The 17,823-nt window shown below is 44.2% G+C and overlaps 1 protein-coding gene across 9 annotated transcripts in view; it reads right to left on the bottom strand.

Moving 5' to 3' along the window:
* Positions 1-17,823, bottom strand: part of LOC309357635 (protein CEPU-1) — an 816,321-nt gene that overhangs the window by 138,222 nt on the left and 660,276 nt on the right. For all 9 annotated transcript variants that reach the window (XM_081889975.1, XM_081889974.1, XM_081889978.1 and 6 more), the window contains exon 3: positions 10,198-10,430. In XM_081889975.1, the coding sequence (XP_081746101.1) occupies positions 10,198-10,430 (233 nt within the window). The remainder of the gene's footprint in view (positions 1-10,197; positions 10,431-17,823) is intronic.

Below are 17,823 nucleotides of genomic sequence, written 5' to 3' on the forward strand. Positions count from 1 at the left end.
GGCGGGAAGGTAAACGGCATTTCTGTGCGCTGCTCTGGTTTGCCAGAAGTGGCTTAGTCATGCTGTACGCCGGCTCCCTCAGCCAATAAAGTGAGATGAGCGCCGCAACCCCAGAACCGGTCACAACTGGACCTAATGGTCAGGGGTCCCTTTACCTTTACCTTTACCGTATGCCCTATGGTCAAGCATGAAGCTTGGAAGAGTCCTAGCCACTCCACAGAATGGAGGTACTTGTTAGGGTGCAAGTTGGAAACAGAAATTGCAGATGAATGGAGGTTGGGGAGAGCTAAGGGCAAGAAGGCATGGGGCAGGAAAGCAGACCAGGCAAAATAATAATGTAAGAACTGCTTTCTGGAACAGGCCGATCACCCATCTAGTCGAGCCTCCTATCCTCACAGTGGCCAACCAGATGTCTGTGGGAAAACTGCTAGCCAGACCTGAGCACAAGAGCGCTCTCCACTCCTGTGGTTTCCAGCAATGGATATTCAAAGACCCCATATGTGACAGATACCTATTTCCCCTTTGGCTTCTGTCATGCTTTCAGGGAGAGCTGCTTGCAGCGTCTCCTGTTCAATGGATGCATTTATTTATTTTTGCCCTCCCTCCCTCCCTCTCCCCAGCTTTGTATAGAGACACAGAGGGGGCTTCAAATAGCAGGAACAGCAGCAGGGGCTCACAAAGACAGAAGGATGAAGTCAGCAACTGCCAGGGACCCAGAAATTACATAGGTTAAGCTGAAAAGATGGGAGGCAGCAGGTGAAGGTGGCGCTGCTCAACATGGGGACATCTGTGGGAAGTCATTCAGAAAACTGACTTAGACAGCTGATACCGAATCTCTCTCGGAAGTGCCCAAGCAGCCATCAGGTGAAGGCACTTGGTTGTTACAAAAGATAGTGGATTCAAAGATGCAAAGTGAGGAGAGGGAAGACAGTGAGGGGATATCCATTGCTAATTTCTGCAAATAATTAAATAAATATCCAACTGCCTCAGCAGAATTCATGGCAAATTGAAGATTCCTACTTAGGCAGAGCATCAAAGGAATTCTGAGGGTTGCCAAATTATCATTATTATTATTATTATTATTATTATTATTATTATTATTATTATTATTATTATTTTAAAAAACCAAACCCAATAACTTAAAATCTTCCAAAATGCCAAAACCATCACCTTAAATCAGAGAGGAAATCCAAAAACCATAGCAAGCCACAAAGCCCAACAAGTTCCACAAATTCAAACAACCACATTTAAAAACAGCATAATGCTGACGTTAAAAGCACCAGGTTAAAAAAAAAATTATTATCTTTACCTGGTGCTGAAAATGCACTCCGTAGGTGGGAGGTGAGACTCTTTGGGGTAAAGCTTCCCCAAGCAGCACATTCCTTCAAAACCATGGTTTGAAAATTTTGCATTTTGTGGGAAGGGTGAGTAGTCTGAAGCAATACAGGCCAACCCCCTACCCAATTCTGTCTTGTGAGTATGATGCTGCTTTCAGCCAAGTTACACCGCTGGTCCTTTCAAGACAGTATTGCCTACTTTTTCACTGGAGATACAGGGATTTGAACTCAGGACCTCCTACATCCATGTGCCACATGATGATCCCACAGGAGCAAAGCATCACAAATGTTACGAAATGAAAATATATATTTAAAATTAACGAAAAGAGAAATTGACTCATCCTGTGCACCACAAGAAATCTGAAATATCTACAGAGCACACACCATGCCAGGGGAAGCCCCTCAGAGATGTGCAACCAACTCTACCCTTCAGCAACTGTGTCTGCTGCGCTGCACGCAAGATGGAGCCTGCCTCTCGCTTGCTTCTGCTTCATCCTATTTCAGCAAGTGGCTAAGATTTTAGAGTTTTGTCTCTTCACCTGAGCGGCATAGTTGTGCCACCAAAGCAGACAGGTAATTAACTATCAAACAATGGCCAGGATTTAGAGATTAACTCAGGGCACAGAAGGAGTGGGAAAACTCATTTGGAGCAAACAAAAGGGGCGGGGTGATTAGTTTCCTCGGCCACAAAGGAAAGATCCAGATAGGGTCAGGGCCAGGGAAACCGATAAGAAGCCAGAAAGCACAAATATCCTCCCAGGTTCTTTTCTCCTTTTTTATGCACCCCTCCCCTTACCAGCATCTCATGCTAGAATTCCACCATTTTCTATCATGCAAATTCGCGTGTCTAAGTGAGATTAAACTCCAGCGGGTGCCCAGAGTCCTTCACAAAGTCCATTTCCAGCCCTGAGATAAGGCGGACTTCCTTTAATGCATCTCACAAGGCACAGAGAATGTGTTGGGGAGGATTACAAATACAAATACAATCGTGTCTCCTTTTGTTTCTATTCTATTGACCCTGGGAACAGCCTTCCATGCATCCTAAACATTCTGCAGGTGGAGGGTGGAGGGAAACTACCCAAGAAGAGCGCGTACACCTTTTTCAAGCTCAGAATCCAGTAACTTTGGTGGATTTGGGGGGGACTCTGTATTTTGCTTATTCACTGCTTTCTGGGCATTGGTCGTCTCAGCTGCATCAGGGAAGCAGGATAGGGTCTAAGGATGCCAACACAGGCAAACTGTCAATAAGCAAATGTGCAAGTCAAGGAGGAGCCAACCATCATAGGATTGTAGGGCTGGAAGGGACTCCAAGGGTCATCTAGCCCAACTGCTTGCAATGTAGGAATGACAGCTAAAACATCCCTGACAGGTGGTCATCCAATGTCAGTTTAAAAATCTCCAACAAAAGAGAGCTCACCCACCTTCCAAGGTAGTCCATTCCACTGTCAAACAGCTCTTACTCTTATAAAATTCGGAATTTCCTTGCTTGTAATTTGAATCGATTGGTTCATTGAATCCACTTAAACAACAATCACTGCTCCAAGCAGTTTGTTTTGTTGGAGACCCTATTTGTCTATCTCAATAGCATTTGTGCCCCACTGATTTTCTATATAACTCCCTCTCTCCCTCCCTCACTTTCCCCCCTCCAAAAATCCCTTGGCTGCTCACTCCTCCTTCCTGTCAAAAACATACTGCTTCACCCGTACTTAGGTTCTGTGTGACACTTTTGCAAGTCAAATTGACCTCCGCACCCTTTGCAAAAGTTCCACTCTTTCAGACTTACGTATATTACTGATGCAATATCATGGGGTTGTTGTAAATATTCTGTGACATCACACATGAAGCACAGCCAATGGCTGCAGGGCATAGCCAGTTGCTATCCCTGAAATGGAACAACCTAAAAGGCAGAGTGTGCCAGCATGGGAGGGGGTGCTTTGAGGGTCACCAATGTGGGGAAGGTACCACCCCCTGAGACCTTGCTTATGCCCCAAGCCTGGATGAATGCATGTTGTTTGATGGATGAATAAGGAATGGTGGTTATTGGCTGCTGGTGCCCCTGATAATGGAGGGCACCAGGGCCCTTTGGATAACAGCCAGGGTCTGCACTAGCCCAGGTGAGAGGTGGGCTGGGGTCCTTGGACGCTAGAATATTAAGGCTGCGTTCAGACAGCATTTTGTTCCATTTCACCAACATTTCCTTACCTGATAATAATTTCTGCATTTTATGTGATCTTTCACAAGATTTAAAAGCTACTTCTGGAAATCTAGCAGAATCTAGTTTAGTGCTCATTTCCATGTTAATTCCTTTTAGAAACCCTCAATAATCCAGAAAGCTGGGGGAATCTTTGTGCTATAATTTCCCCAACATTTTCATGAATCATGCCATGTGATGAAATTTGGTCTCAAGACATTTGGGATAAGTAGCAACTAACTGGCTGGAAAGAATTTTCTTGATGTAATATAGAGCCTTTTATTCTTGGTACTCCTTGGTACAAATTATTGCAGGAATAAATAATAATAATAATAATAATAATAATAATAATAATAATAATAATCACAGATTAGTGTGGAACAGGGCAGATAAGACTTGTGGATAGACACATGCAAAACTGACATGGACCAGAAAGAGACAAAAACTTCCTTCTACCTGTGCCTCAAGGTAACTGGATACAGGACTGCTGCTTTAGTGTCTTATGAAAGTTGAAAGGGTAAAATCATGTGACATGTTCACCCAGCTACGTGGGCAGAATTTCTATCAGTCATGCCATCACTGGGACTCTAAAGAAAATAGGATGGATACATATACAGGGGAAGAACTCCCTGTCCTTGGAGCCTCATCCCCAGAGGAAATGCTGCAAGCCCCAGGGCAGAATTTAATTGCTTGTTGAGGGTCCCCCTCATTATCTCACTTGCAGGAATTTGCCCAAAGGCCCTTTCCTATCCCTGAGGGAAAGATGCTACGGAGAGCTCTGTGGAATGGATCCCCATTACCTTTCCACCTTTTGCTTTAGGTGCGTGGCCACCTGGGCTCATATTTTGCCTTCAATGGCTCCACATATTATGCTGGAAGTCAATTCCATACAGACAGGTGGTTAACCTCAGCACTTTGCCCACCCCTAACAAATAAAATAAAATAAAAAGGCAAGAGGCAATGCAGAGATGAAAAAGCATTTCCATGATCAAAATGAGCTTGTAGAAGGTGAACAAAGCCTTGAAAAAGACATGGGCTGGTTGGATGAAGAAATGGGTGGGAGCTGGCCACAGCCTCAACTCTCCAAAACCAGGTGAATTACATCATGAATGGCCATCTGTCATGGATGCTTTAGCTGAGATTCCTGCAATGCAGGGGGTTGGACTAGGGGTCCCAACTCTAGAATTCTGTGATTCTATGATTCTGTGGGGTGCTGAATCATCCTTCAGATGTTTCAAAGCCACTGACTGCAATCTTTGAGAATTCTTGGAAAATGGATGAGATGGCAGGCAACTACAGATGGGAATTTTGCCCCAGTTTTTAGAAGAGGGCAAAAGGCAGATTTGGGCAATGACAAGCTTCTCAGTCTGATGTCAATGCTGGGCAAAATTCTGGATGAGATTTTTAAGCAGATAATCTGTGTCAGGAGCAACCGTCAGGACCGGGTACCTCCATGCAGCTGGATTGCTGGCAGTGGAAACCCCTTATAGACTTTTTGCATGGAATAAATCCGCTGATGATATCTGGGCTTAAAGACTGAAGATAAAGTGGATTTGTTGGGTATCGTCTTGGAGTGGGTGCATTAAATAATTTTCTACATATAGCTGACAGATGAAGAATAGCAAGTTCTCTTTTTCTCTGGCTTGCTTGCTTGCTTTTCCCTTTCTCTCTCTCTCTTTTTGTATTTGTGTTTTTATTTAGATTAGTTTTTCATACATGATAAAAAATTGATAATCTTTATATTCTTTAAAATCTATCTAAAAATGGATTGCTGGCAGGGGTGGTGCTGCTAGTTACTAGGAGGAGTGGGAAAAGTTGACAGTGTGTGGGTTCAGTCAAACCCACATTTCTACTAGTGCACCAGCAGGGTGCTGAGCTCCCTGCTTCCCTTCCCTCTACCTCCCAGTAAGCACCAGTGATGCTGCTGCTGCCAAGAGCCCAGACACAATGAGTCACCTCTCCCCCTCCATCACTCCTGACCTGTAGGTAAATGGGCATCTAGAAAACAATGTCTTGATTACTACATGTCAGCAGGTGTTTATAATGCCAGGGCAACTTTATCTCCTATTTGGCAGTTACTAGCCTGGAAAAGGGACGCGAGTGGCGCTGTGGTCTAAACCACAGAGCCTAGGGCTTGCCGATCAGAAGGTTGGCAGTTCGAATCCCCACAACGGGGTGAGCTCCCGTTGATCAGTACCTGCTCGTGCCAACCTAGCAGTTCAAAAGCACGTCAGAGTGCAAGTAGATAAATAGGTACCACTCCGGCGGGAAGGTAAACGATGTTTCCGTGCTGCTCTGGTTCGCCAGAAGTAGCTTAGTCATGCTGGCCACATGACCTGGAAGCTGTACACCGCCTCCCTCAGCCAGTAAAGCGAGATGAGCGCCACAACCCCAGAGTCGTCCATGACTGGACCTAATGATCAGGGGTCCCTTTACCTTTAGCCTGGAAAAGTTAATGGTCCAGGTAGTCAGGAACTCCATATATCTATTATATCTCTGTTTCAGAAACACGTTTTATCAGGTCTCCCATGGCAACTTGGTTGACAAGATGGTAAAATGTGGGCTGGACAACCCTATTGTTAGATGGTCGAGCAACCACATCCAACAAATGCATCTTAATGGCTCTGAGTCAAACTGGAAGAAGGTCTGCAGTGGAGTGGTTGCTTCTCAAATCTGCAGAAGACACAAAGTCGGGAGGCATATCTAACAGACTAAATGATAGAATCAATATTAAGAATACTCTTCATGGGCTGGAACACTGGATAAATGTAACGTTCTGCATTTAGAGACGGACACACACACACACGTCAATGACACAGCAAAGCACAGGCAGTGGGAAATCTGGCTTGACATTAGCCCATGTGAGCAGACTCTAAGTGTGGATTGCAAGCTGTGAGCAGCCAGCATGAGTGTTGCTGAGTTCTGTGACACTTCTCAAAAACTCAGCTCATAGCTGCAAATAGCTGGAGTGTCTCCCAAATTTGAAGACTCACAAATGGGTCTGTGGAATTTGGCGGGGGTGGGGGGTGGGCAGTGGTGGTGGAGAGAATTTCAGCTGAGCCATAAATGCCCGCTCATAGACATTAGAGAATCATGCGGTGCACAGCCTGTCATTTCCTACACTGCAGATGGAGAGGTATATATTTGGAAAAAGTGAAAGCATATTATCAGACAATTTTGTTCCTCTTCTAGTATATCTTTAACCAAAAAGAACAAACACCATTATTTAGAAGTGATTGCAGGACAGACTACTGAAAAGTATGTTGCATCCATTTACAAGAGAACTAGGATGATGGAGTGGTTTGAGTGTCAGATGAGGATCTGGGAGTCCAGAGTTCAAATCCCTACCTGGACATGAAGCTCACTGGGTGATTTTGGGGGCCATTCACTGCCTCTCAGCTTAACCTACCTCAAAGTGTTTCTGGGAATTAAGAGAGGAAAGGGAGGAAGAAACATGTACGCTATCTTGAGCTCCATGGAGGAAAAGATCAAAGATAAGTTCAATTTTAGAAAAAGACACAGAGCAAAAACTTCAGCAATCCATAAGAGGAGGGGGATGTGCTAGGGGTGATTTTTGAAATGAACCCTGGAGTATTTTACAAGCATAGTCCTATTTTCCTTTGTGAACTGTTGCAGCATGTGCTTTCTTCCATACACCTGCCCACAGGCCACTACCGTGGCAGCATTATTATTATTATTATTATTATTATTATTATTATTATTATTATTATTATTATCAATTCATAGAGTAATAACTTATTGCCTTCTTCCATATCTCCCTCAATCTGCTCAAGAGATGATAACAGTTCATTGACCAGCCTTTAAACACCCACAAACACTTGCAGAACTGCAAATACTCCAAATTCCAAATATTCACTTCCAAGACAGTTAAGAGAGACTTCCAGGTTGGATAGCAGGACACATCATCTCTTAACATAGCAATATCCTGTAAATGTGAGGCATGAATGTGACCCTTCAGGTCTCTCTATCTGGCCCTCAAGATACTTCCTAGCCACCCTCTCTCCCCAGGCCACACAACTCACTGGTGCTTCTTCACAGCCTCCTTCCCAATCTTTGAGAGATTTTGGGTCCTTGAACTCTGATCATTTTTCTTACTTGCTTGGATGGAGGATAGAGACCAGACTCCCCATAGGTCCCTATTTTCCAGGGACAGAAGATTTACAGAAGCCATCCTGGTTTCTGATTTGGTCCCAGAATGTCCTGCTATTACTTAGGACATCTCTATTTTCATTGGAGAAATGTTGGAGGGTATGGAGTTATGCGACCCCTGAGCCAAGGAGATAAGTAGCTATACAGCGGTACCTCAGGTTAATAATAATAATAATAATAATAATAATAATAATAATAATAATAATATTTGTACCCACCCATCTGGCTGGGCCTCCCCAGCCACTCTGGGCGGCTTCCATAGAAACCAAAAATACACTAAAATATTACACATACACTAAAATATCACACATCCCTTAAGATGTCTTCTGAATGTCAGGTAGTTGTTTATCACTTTGACATCTGATGGGAGGGCATTCCACAGGGCGGGCGCCACTGCCGAGAAGTCCCTCTGCCTGGTTCCCTGTAGCTTTGTTACAGGGACTTTATTCGATCTGGAGGTCTGTTCTTAACTTGAAACTGTTCTTAACCTGAAGCACCACTTTAGCTAATGGGTCCTCCCACTGCTGCTGCACTGCCGGAGCACAATTTCTATTCTCATCCTGAAGCAAAGTTCTTAACCCGAGGTACTATTTCTGGGTTAGTGGAGTCTGTAACCTGAAGCATCTGTAACCTGAGGTACCACTGTACAACCTTTAGAAGACATCTGAAGGCAACCCTGTATAGGTAAGTTTTTAAAAAATGTTTTCTTATGTTTTTATATATGTCGGAAGCCACCCAGAGTGGCTGGGGCAACCCAGTCAGATGAGTGGGGTATAAATAATACAATTACTACTACTACTACTACTACTATGGAATAAGATGTCCCTGTTTTCACTGGAGAAAAGTTGGAGGGTATGTAGAGAGGGGCATGTGAATTTTTGTAGAAAATATCGAACTGTACAAAAATAATAGTTACGTTAGTTTCTCCACCCAGTTTTGCCTCTGGCCCTGTCCATGACTGGCAGGTATCCCAGAGAAGGTTGCCCAGAAAGCAATACAGCCTGCAAAAGCTTCCCCATGCGAGCTGCAAATCTTTAGCTGCCATTATGTATTCCCTTCTTGAGGAAACCAGATGTCTTCCTTCCAGAAAACAGGATGAAATGAAGAGAAAACAACCACTGCAAACAGGCAGGATTGATTTTAAATACCAGAAGATATCAAGGGCTGGGGTCAGGAAACAAGGCACCAGCTTGAGGATGGATCCAATATAATTACACCTCCTCAGCTGCTTGATTGCAGCTTCAACATTTTCCCCCCTCCATGTGATTGACTTTGATTTAAGAAATCTGGACAGGTAATAAAAGTTTGCAAGATAAACAGAAAATGCATCCCTCTTTTTTATTTTGGGTTGTTTCATGGGCAGTGGAGATGGCGAAGGGAGGGGAGCGCCAGCTCTATTTATTTTTCCTTGATTGCTTTAAGAGGAAGAAAAAGAAGAGAAAAAGAGTCCTGGAATTTATTCTTTATTTTTTTATTTTTGGTCTCCTATTCATTAGTCTGTCAATAACGCTCAGCCCCAACATATCGACAGCGGATTAGCTCAGGTCGGCTTGGTGTACAAGACCAATGCCTTTCTTAACCCAGCTTGTTTCCAAATCAATACACCCATCAGCATTTGAAAATTAGCCCAAGATGAGATTCCAATAGTCAAGCTACTGTGTCATGCTAAGATGGCTTCCAGCCAAATCCTAGAGAGATGGTGATGGCAAATGGATTAGAATCCCCCGCAACATTAATTCTTGCCCAGTAGCCCCATCAGTGCACTAAGAGTGCAGCAATTCACAGACATCACACGTCCCCCTCACTCCCCAGCAAGGATGGGGTGAGAAATGCAATTGAGTTGCCATTTAAAGGAGAACCAACCTAATTCACACTTTCTGAATCAATAGATGAATTGAAAACCAGCAGCCCTTCAAAATTTGCACTTCAACAGATTATTGCAATGCAGCAAACATGCATATCCTAGGGTAAGATGTGCATGCATTAGTGCAAATAACACATCAAAATGCACAATAATGGGTGAAATTGCTTTGCATAAATGTGCATATATTAGGCAAAATTGTGTACTATTAGGAGTACATCTTAGGAGAAATTTGCACCAAAATGCTAATGGATTTTCACAAGGATTTCTATTTTTTTAAAAAATCACCAACTGATGTGTTAATGTGGAGAACTGAACCTACAATGGGAGAATAAGAAACTAAAATGGACAGATCCTCACACCCCTCTCTCACACTCACACATTTTTTTCCCAGCCTGCACAATCCAAGCCACCATGCCCTTCAACTAGGCAAACAACTTTATATTTTGCACAGTCAAAATTAAGAGTAGCAAAACTAAGGGGCAGGGAAGTAAAACATGAAGGCTTCTGTGAGAGAGAGCGAAGATATTACATGGGTTGATTATTCTTCATGATTTTTATGCTTTCGCACCTTCAAGAACATGAGGACTAGAAACTCACTTTTCGCACAAAACCCTCAGGCTTCCCTGAGCCCCTACCTTGCACGATGAGATGGACCCGCGATGTCTTGGGGTGATTGTCCGTCTGCACGGAGCAGGTGTAGGGCCCCTCATCGTACACGTCCACCTCGTTTATCCGGATGGCGTAGTCAGTCTTGGTGTTGGCGATTAGCTCCACTCGCGGATCCAAACACCACTTGTCATTGCCAGCATAGAGAATGCTGCTGCGGTTGAGCCAGGCTACCCGGGTCACTCGGTTATCCACAATGCACCTGGATTCAGAAAGAGAAAGGGGCAGAGATGGTCATCACCAGCATGTGGGCCTTTTGAGAGGCTGTTTTATATGATTTCCGACACTGTGCCTTTCCCCCCTTCCCTTCTCTCCTTTTTTTAGCTTTGCTGCGAGAAGCATTTTCTCAGGGCCGGCACCTCCATTCTCCCAAGAGGGAGATGTCAGCACTTTACTTGGATCCAAGGGCTGCACTCTGGACATCTTCCTCCATCTAAAGATTTTAACCTTAACCCTCAGATCCATTCTGGCACTCCTCCAAAGGAAAGAATATCAATTATTTCAGAAGCACACACCTTCAAGCTCTTGTTAAGCTGCCCCTTTGGTACCCAGAAACCATTTTCAAGGAAGATCGCCCACCCTTCCCTGGCCACCTCAAAGCCTCCAGTCCATTCCCTTAATTTTCCCCATGCATGGTCACTGCCAGCATCCACCACTAACTTCTCTGCAGTTCTTGCTTCTTCGAAAGTTCATGCAACTTTCCCCTGAACTTTCTGTTCTGTACAAATTAGGCTCCAAACATCTGAAAGAAAACCTCCATGCCCACCAACCCTCTCTGGTGCTAAGATCAGAAGGGAGGAGGGGTGCAATCTTGGTTGTTCCACCACCCTCAGAAGTGCAGGGAATGGTGGGTTGGGAGAGGGCTTTCTCTGTGACAACCCTCCCCCCAATTGTGGAACCTCCTCCCCACAGAGGTGCATCCAGATACCTCATTGTACAGCTGTTTCTGTATGTTAAAGATGCACCTTTGAGAGTTTTGTGGAAGCCACCTCTCATATTGGCTTTATACTGTTCTGTTCTGGTTAGGATAATTTTACTTGTGTGTGTACTATGTACAGCGAACCTGCAATTTATCTATGTGATAGCAACCTTATATGCACAGCTAATAAATAAATAAATGGAAAGTAGAGAAAACCTGCTGCAGAAAGAGCTTTTTGAGCCCTCCACCTTGCTTACAAGGGCTCTGAGGAGGTCATGCCAGGGCTTTCACGCAACCTTCTCAGAGCCCAGTAAGTGAGACAGAGGGTATGTCCTGCCCTGGACAGGAAGGGATGGTCAAACGGGGTGGAGATTCAGGGGTTTTCCACATGTTATTCATTTTTGCTTTTGCATGTGGACCCCTGGATTTGAACTGTTGTGTAAGCTGAAGACCGACTGCATTTAATACTGTGTATTGACATGGGTGGCACTGTGGGTTAAACCACAGAGCCTAGGACTTGCTGATCAGAAGGTCGTGGTTCAAATCCCTGCGATGGGGTGAGCTCCTGTTGCTCGGTCCCTGCTCCTGCCAACCTAGTAGTTCAAAAGCACATCAAAGTGCAAGTAGATAAATAGGTACTGCTCAGGTGGGAAGGTAAACAGTGTTCCTGTGCACTGCTCTGGTTCACCAGAAGCCTCTTAGTCATGCTGGCCACATGACCCGGAAGCTGTACGCCAGCTCCCTCGGCCAATAAAGCGAGATGAGCACTGCAACCCCAGAGTCGGCCATGACTGGACCTAATGGTCAGGGGTCCCTTTAGCTTTTATTATACTCTTGTAACCAGGGGCGGGTGAATCTGCCAATTTCGGTCCCTCTCAGTTTCTCATTTTCCCAGACTTAGTTCAGTTCTCCACATTTCCACATCAGTTTGTGATTAAAGACAAAAAAACCCCACACAATTCCTCGTGAAAATTTATCAGCTTGGTAGTATGAATTTATCCTCACCTACACATTCCTGAATGCAATGTTGCCTAACACATAATTCTTTGCAAAGGCATTTTGTTTGTTACGTTCACTTATATATGAATTCATATATCCATATGCACGCTTCAGCCTAAGCATTTCTGTACACATTACTTGGCTGGAGAACTGCACTGCAAAATTCAGAGAAATGTGAATTTTAAAGAATGGCTGGATTTTGGTTCGCATACCCTGCTGGATAGTACAAATTAGATAGGTGCACCTTCAGATGTGAGCTGAACTGAATTTCTCAGACCATCCTTTGTTGTAACTCACCCTTGTATCGTACGGGTATTATGGTGAAGGATAGGTAAGAAATCTCATAAATAGTTCAAAAAATCTTCTATATATATTTGAAAAGTTTTCAAAACAGGTCTGCATTCAAATTACAGAAATCTAGGAAGTTACCTTATACCAGATTAGACCATTGGTCCATCTAGCTGTCTGCTCTGACTGGCAGCACCTATCCAGATTTCAGACAGAGTGTCATTCTCAAGTTTATCTGGAGATAAACCAGGGATTGAAACTGAGACCACCTGAATTTAAAGGAGATGCCCCACCACTGAGCAATTTCCCTTACCCATAAATCCACACTTACTAGGGAGATACCCTGCTGAACTTTGTAGGTTGTGCAACACAATCCTAAGTATGTTGGGTAGATAAGGCTGACAGTTCCTCAACGGCAGGGATGAGGAACCTGTGGCCAATCAGATGGTGTTGGGTTCCAGTTCCCACCAGCCCCTGCCAACATGGCCAAAGCTCAGGAATGATATGAGTAGATTGGATAGAATAAAGACTTATTTGAAACCACCATCCTCCTTTCCTCTGGCACTGTTAGATTCAGTGCATATCGCGTCAACATAAAATATACAGAAATCTCATTTCCATACAATCCAATTAAACAACAACAATAATAAAACATCCAGGACGTCAACATTTCCAGTGACAGTTTATTTCACGTCACTCCAAAGTACCGAGATCTGAATTGGAACTTTCATGTTCCCAATCAGAGGTGGGACTGGGGGATTTTTTTTTGTCAATTTCCAGCTGTTTCCAGTCACATTCAATGTACTGCAATCCCCAGCACATTTTTTTTTTCCAGATTTCCTCACTTGCATATCAACCACTTTGCAACCTCATTTCATGAGCGCTTTATCTGACGCATTTTGGATTTCTCACTTGTCCTTGATCCCAAATCTTGAATGGCACTATTAAACGGAGGCAGTGCATGCCGCCAAGGCATCTCATTTTGACAGCACCACCAACCCCCCTCCAGCGAGAAAGCTGGCCGAGAAGAGGCTCCCTTTAAAGCATGCTTTATGTTTAACAGCCCTCATAACTCAGAGGAAGAGCGATGTTAAAAGGCCAATGATGGGGGATAATGTCCAAACGTAAAACCTGCTCACGCTAAAGACAGAGTGTTGGTATTCCATCCACTGCTTACTCCATTACGTCGTCGTCGACATCTTCTTTTTTTAACAGTGGTTGTGATACAAGCTGATTCCTGGGTTCCCAACTGATGGATCACCAAATATTACACAGATGTCACCCAACACAAGTAGAGCTAATGGACCGCACATCAGATTGCTGCAGTCAATGAACCAAAGCAAGTCCCCCACCATTTAGGAAAGAGGCACATCAACATTTCCAGGATACTACAAGGCCTTGCTTAATAGCGGTGCTTAATTGAGACTCAGCCTTGCACAGTTCCCATTCTTTTCAATAGGAATGGCGCAGCACAGTGTCCTGGCAGATCACGAACCATGAACACCAAGTATGTATAAACAATACACAGATGCACGACTACCATGGATAGGAAGAGTGTGCATACACACACACACATATACACACACACTGCCCATTCAACTGGGTTACCCCAGCCACTCCGGGTGGCTTGCAACAAATTAAACACAGTATATAAGCACAAACATCACAAACTTCCCTATACAGGGCTGCTGGGGACTTGGCTAAGCAGACTCAGTGATTTCAACACAAATCCAGGGAAATGAGTTCATGTGTGGGGAGCCTCTGGGGATACAAGGAGACTATAGCAAGGAGGTGCCCTCTCAAAGTAGCAGTGATAGGATTTGTAAGGATATATATATATATTCTTAAAATGGTTCTGGAAATGAATTGACAGCTAGCGCAACAATTTAAGAACAGGGTTTCTAGAGATGGAGAGATATGCTGTTGTTACGATATATTTCTGACTGTGGAAGGGAAGAGGTGGGAAGTTTCTCATGCCAGCGAGAAGGATTTAAGAAAAAAAATCTCTTTTGAGTTCCCCTTCTCTCTCTCCTTCTCCTCATGCCTGACCTTTGTGAAATGCCGAGGTCTGGGGACCTGTGGACAATAATGGAGGCAGACAGTGTGTAATCCAACCATTCCCTCCATCAAATGGGCATTTAAGTGCTTTTGAAAGGCAGCGGGGCACAGGCAACGCATGACGATGCAGTGAAATAAGTGTTTTCACCCTTCACAGCGCCTGGTCACACAATCTCCCCTTATCACATGGAGACGCTCCTCAAGGCCCCAAGATGCACAGAGCCAGGATGCCCACCCCACACCGGTCACAATCTCTTCTTAAAGCTCCAGAGTCAAGCACCAACATAAGGGTTAGTTTTTACGGTCCCCAGAAGGACAGGAGCCCAAGGTTTCAGTCACAGGGATCCTCTGTGCTTCACTTTGAGCAAAAGACATGATGCCCAGTTTAGTCTGAATGGGGACTGAGTTGCTTGATATGTTTTCATTGTCAGCTTCCTTTTCCATTTTTTGGCAAACCACATAGAAATCCTGGACAAACCAAAAACAGTATGTAAATGCTTAAATTTATTTTATTTACTTATTTCGTAAAATGTACACACTGCTTGGTTGTAAAACAACAACAACAACAAAAGCAACAACAAAAACCACACCTCAAAGAGGTTTACAAAAAGATAAAACAATCAAATTATCAATAAAACAATTTAAAGTTTCAAAACATTAAAATAACAATAGACTAAAAGTGAATTAAAACCCACATCAACTTTCTCAACATCTGGGTAGGCTTGCCAAAACAAGGATGTTTTTAGAAGGTAGTGAAAAGAGTATAGTGAAGGCACATGCCTGATATCAACAGGCAGGGAGTTCCAAAGTGTAGGTGCTGCCAAGCTAAAAGATGGAGCTCTTGCAAATGTGGAAGGGTTATTACGTGGCACCTGTAACAGTGCCAGTTCTGCCAATCGAAGCAAAGGTGAATGCATAAGTACACAGGTGACAAAGAACATCGTTTGATTGGCCATAACTTCCTCTTAAGTCCTGGTATATGAAGACTCTCTCCAACAATGAAAAAAATACACTTTTCATATGCTCAGAGGAACAGTCATACATTTGCACTATTTCAGTCTTTAGTTTCTTGACACTGAAAATATGCTGCCAAAGAGAGGTACTGAACAACCTTTGATGGGCGTGACGGGAGCCCTTTTACACACAAAGTTGCCCTAGGTATGCTTTAGACTATGATGTTCTGTACCTTGGCTACAGCCATACTGCAGAATTAGGGTCCTTGCTAGTTAACAGATCCACCTGCATTCACAAGACGCAATCTTTTACATATGCAGACACTTCCCATCATCAACCTCCGGTTGTGGCAACTGGCCAAAAGGATAACATTCAGGAAAACACTGGTTGGTTTGCAATCACTGCTGTTTAAAAAGGGGCAGGCAGGAAATGCATCAAGAACCCTGACATGTCGCAAACCCTCCTTAAGAACAATCATGCCTAATTTCAAGGGGAGATTTCTTTCTTTGCATTTTGCGTGCTCCAAGTGGGGCCACAACACCAAATGCACCAGCTACAGATAGTTGCATGCAGGGTCTGCTTCCTTCTCTTTCTCCCTCTCCCCCCCCCCCCCGTTTCCTCACCTCCCCCTTTTATTTTTGGCTCACTCCTGCCGGCTCAAATCCTGCTGTCAGCTTCCATGCAGCATACAAATCCCATTTCTTCCAGCAGGACTTAGCTGTGCATTAAACTGGGTGCAGGATTCCAGCTCCCCTTAACCACCTTATGCACGCAAATCTTTCCACAAGCTCCGTTGGTGCACCCGCTTGCGTTCCTCCACTTCAAGGCTGCCGCCGCCTGATCCTTGCCTTTCCTGACAGGATGAGCTCAAAACAGCTCAGCGAGTACTGTGCCTCTCGCCTCGCTCCCCAATCCCCTAGACCTCACTGCCTTTGGCAGCTGTGGCGATGCAAACAACAGCAAGCTTAGAATCGGCCCTTGTTATGCTGAACTCTAGGAATCTCAAAGTCTTTTTACACACACACACACACACACACACACACAGGGGGGAGGCACACACTCACATGCACAGACCAAGATAGAGGTACAATCATAAAAAAACCAAAACATCCTTCTGCAGAGCCATGGCAACGAGGAAAAAGCGAGAGAAAGGCCAACAAGTAGTGTTTTGCGTCGGGAAATAAAAGGAGAAAAGTCACTAGCAAGAGAGTCAATTCAGTCCAGGAAGAGGAACAAAGTGTCACAGAAGACGACTCCAACAGGTCTTGCTCATTCTTTAGAAATTTCTAAAGAAAGCTTCCCTAACTGAACAACGTTTTTTTAAGAACGAAACAATATGGTGTTACATGCTGCCCCAAACTCCAAAAAGCAAGAGACTCCAGGGATTCCAAGTACTTGCACGTGTTCAGTCTCCTGGTGACTTGTCGTGTCTTAAGGATATACGGCTTTCTTTTCACATGTCTACAACCTGAGCATGGGATGGAGGAAGGCCTCACAGCATTAGGTCTCCAACAGATCTTGCTTCTCCATTAGTTGCAGCCTTGGATCCAGCACAGAGCAAGCAGGTCTCTGTGTATCCAGCTTCCATTCTGCTCCTTAGCTGAGCTCTCACACACTGCATTGGCTATTGTCCTTTTATCTACCAGCCAGGTGACTGTAGCTCTCTCAACCTGACTCCTTCGTTTGGGATGCTGCTGAGGACACTTAACTGGCCAGGTATGGTCACTATCTGACCAGTTCAACAACTGAACCCTCCATTAGATCTGAACATTCACTGGGTACAAAATCCCAAGAACAGGAAGGGACTCAGGGCATCATCCAGAATAACCCCCGGAAAAAAACTACAACAATACTGAAAGGCTTTGGAGGTAGCCACTCAGTTTGATCAGCCAGTTTAGATATAGCTCATTTGTTCTCCCGTTCCAATGTGCCATTCTCCTTCTGCATTCCCGTGGATCAGATGGAGTCAGTAAATGCATTATTTTCTGTTGCTCAGTGAAGGCAGATCTGGGAATTTAGTCTAACTGGTTGTGATACCCATGTATGGCCTTAGCTGACAGGATATCAAGTGAGAGGCTCCTGTCAATCTGGGTCCTGCTAGACCTACAGATCCATCACACTTAGCAACTTCCACGCAGACAGCAGTGGACCAGTTGGTACAGAATCCTACATGGAACTTACTTATGAGTAAACATAATAAGATTGCACTGCTTTAACAAACAGCATTCACATACATTGTTTCACCCATTTTTACAACAGCCCTGCAGGGGCAGGTCAGTATTATTAACCCCATGTTGCAGAAGGAGGGAACCAGCCTGAAGAAGTGATGGACATATAATCCTGGTAAGATCATTTTGTTTATTTTCTTACAGTGTTT

This window comes from Podarcis melisellensis (assembly GCF_964234715.1).
Source record: "Podarcis melisellensis genome assembly, chromosome: 15".
Lineage (NCBI taxonomy): Eukaryota > Metazoa > Chordata > Lepidosauria > Squamata > Lacertidae > Podarcis > Podarcis melisellensis.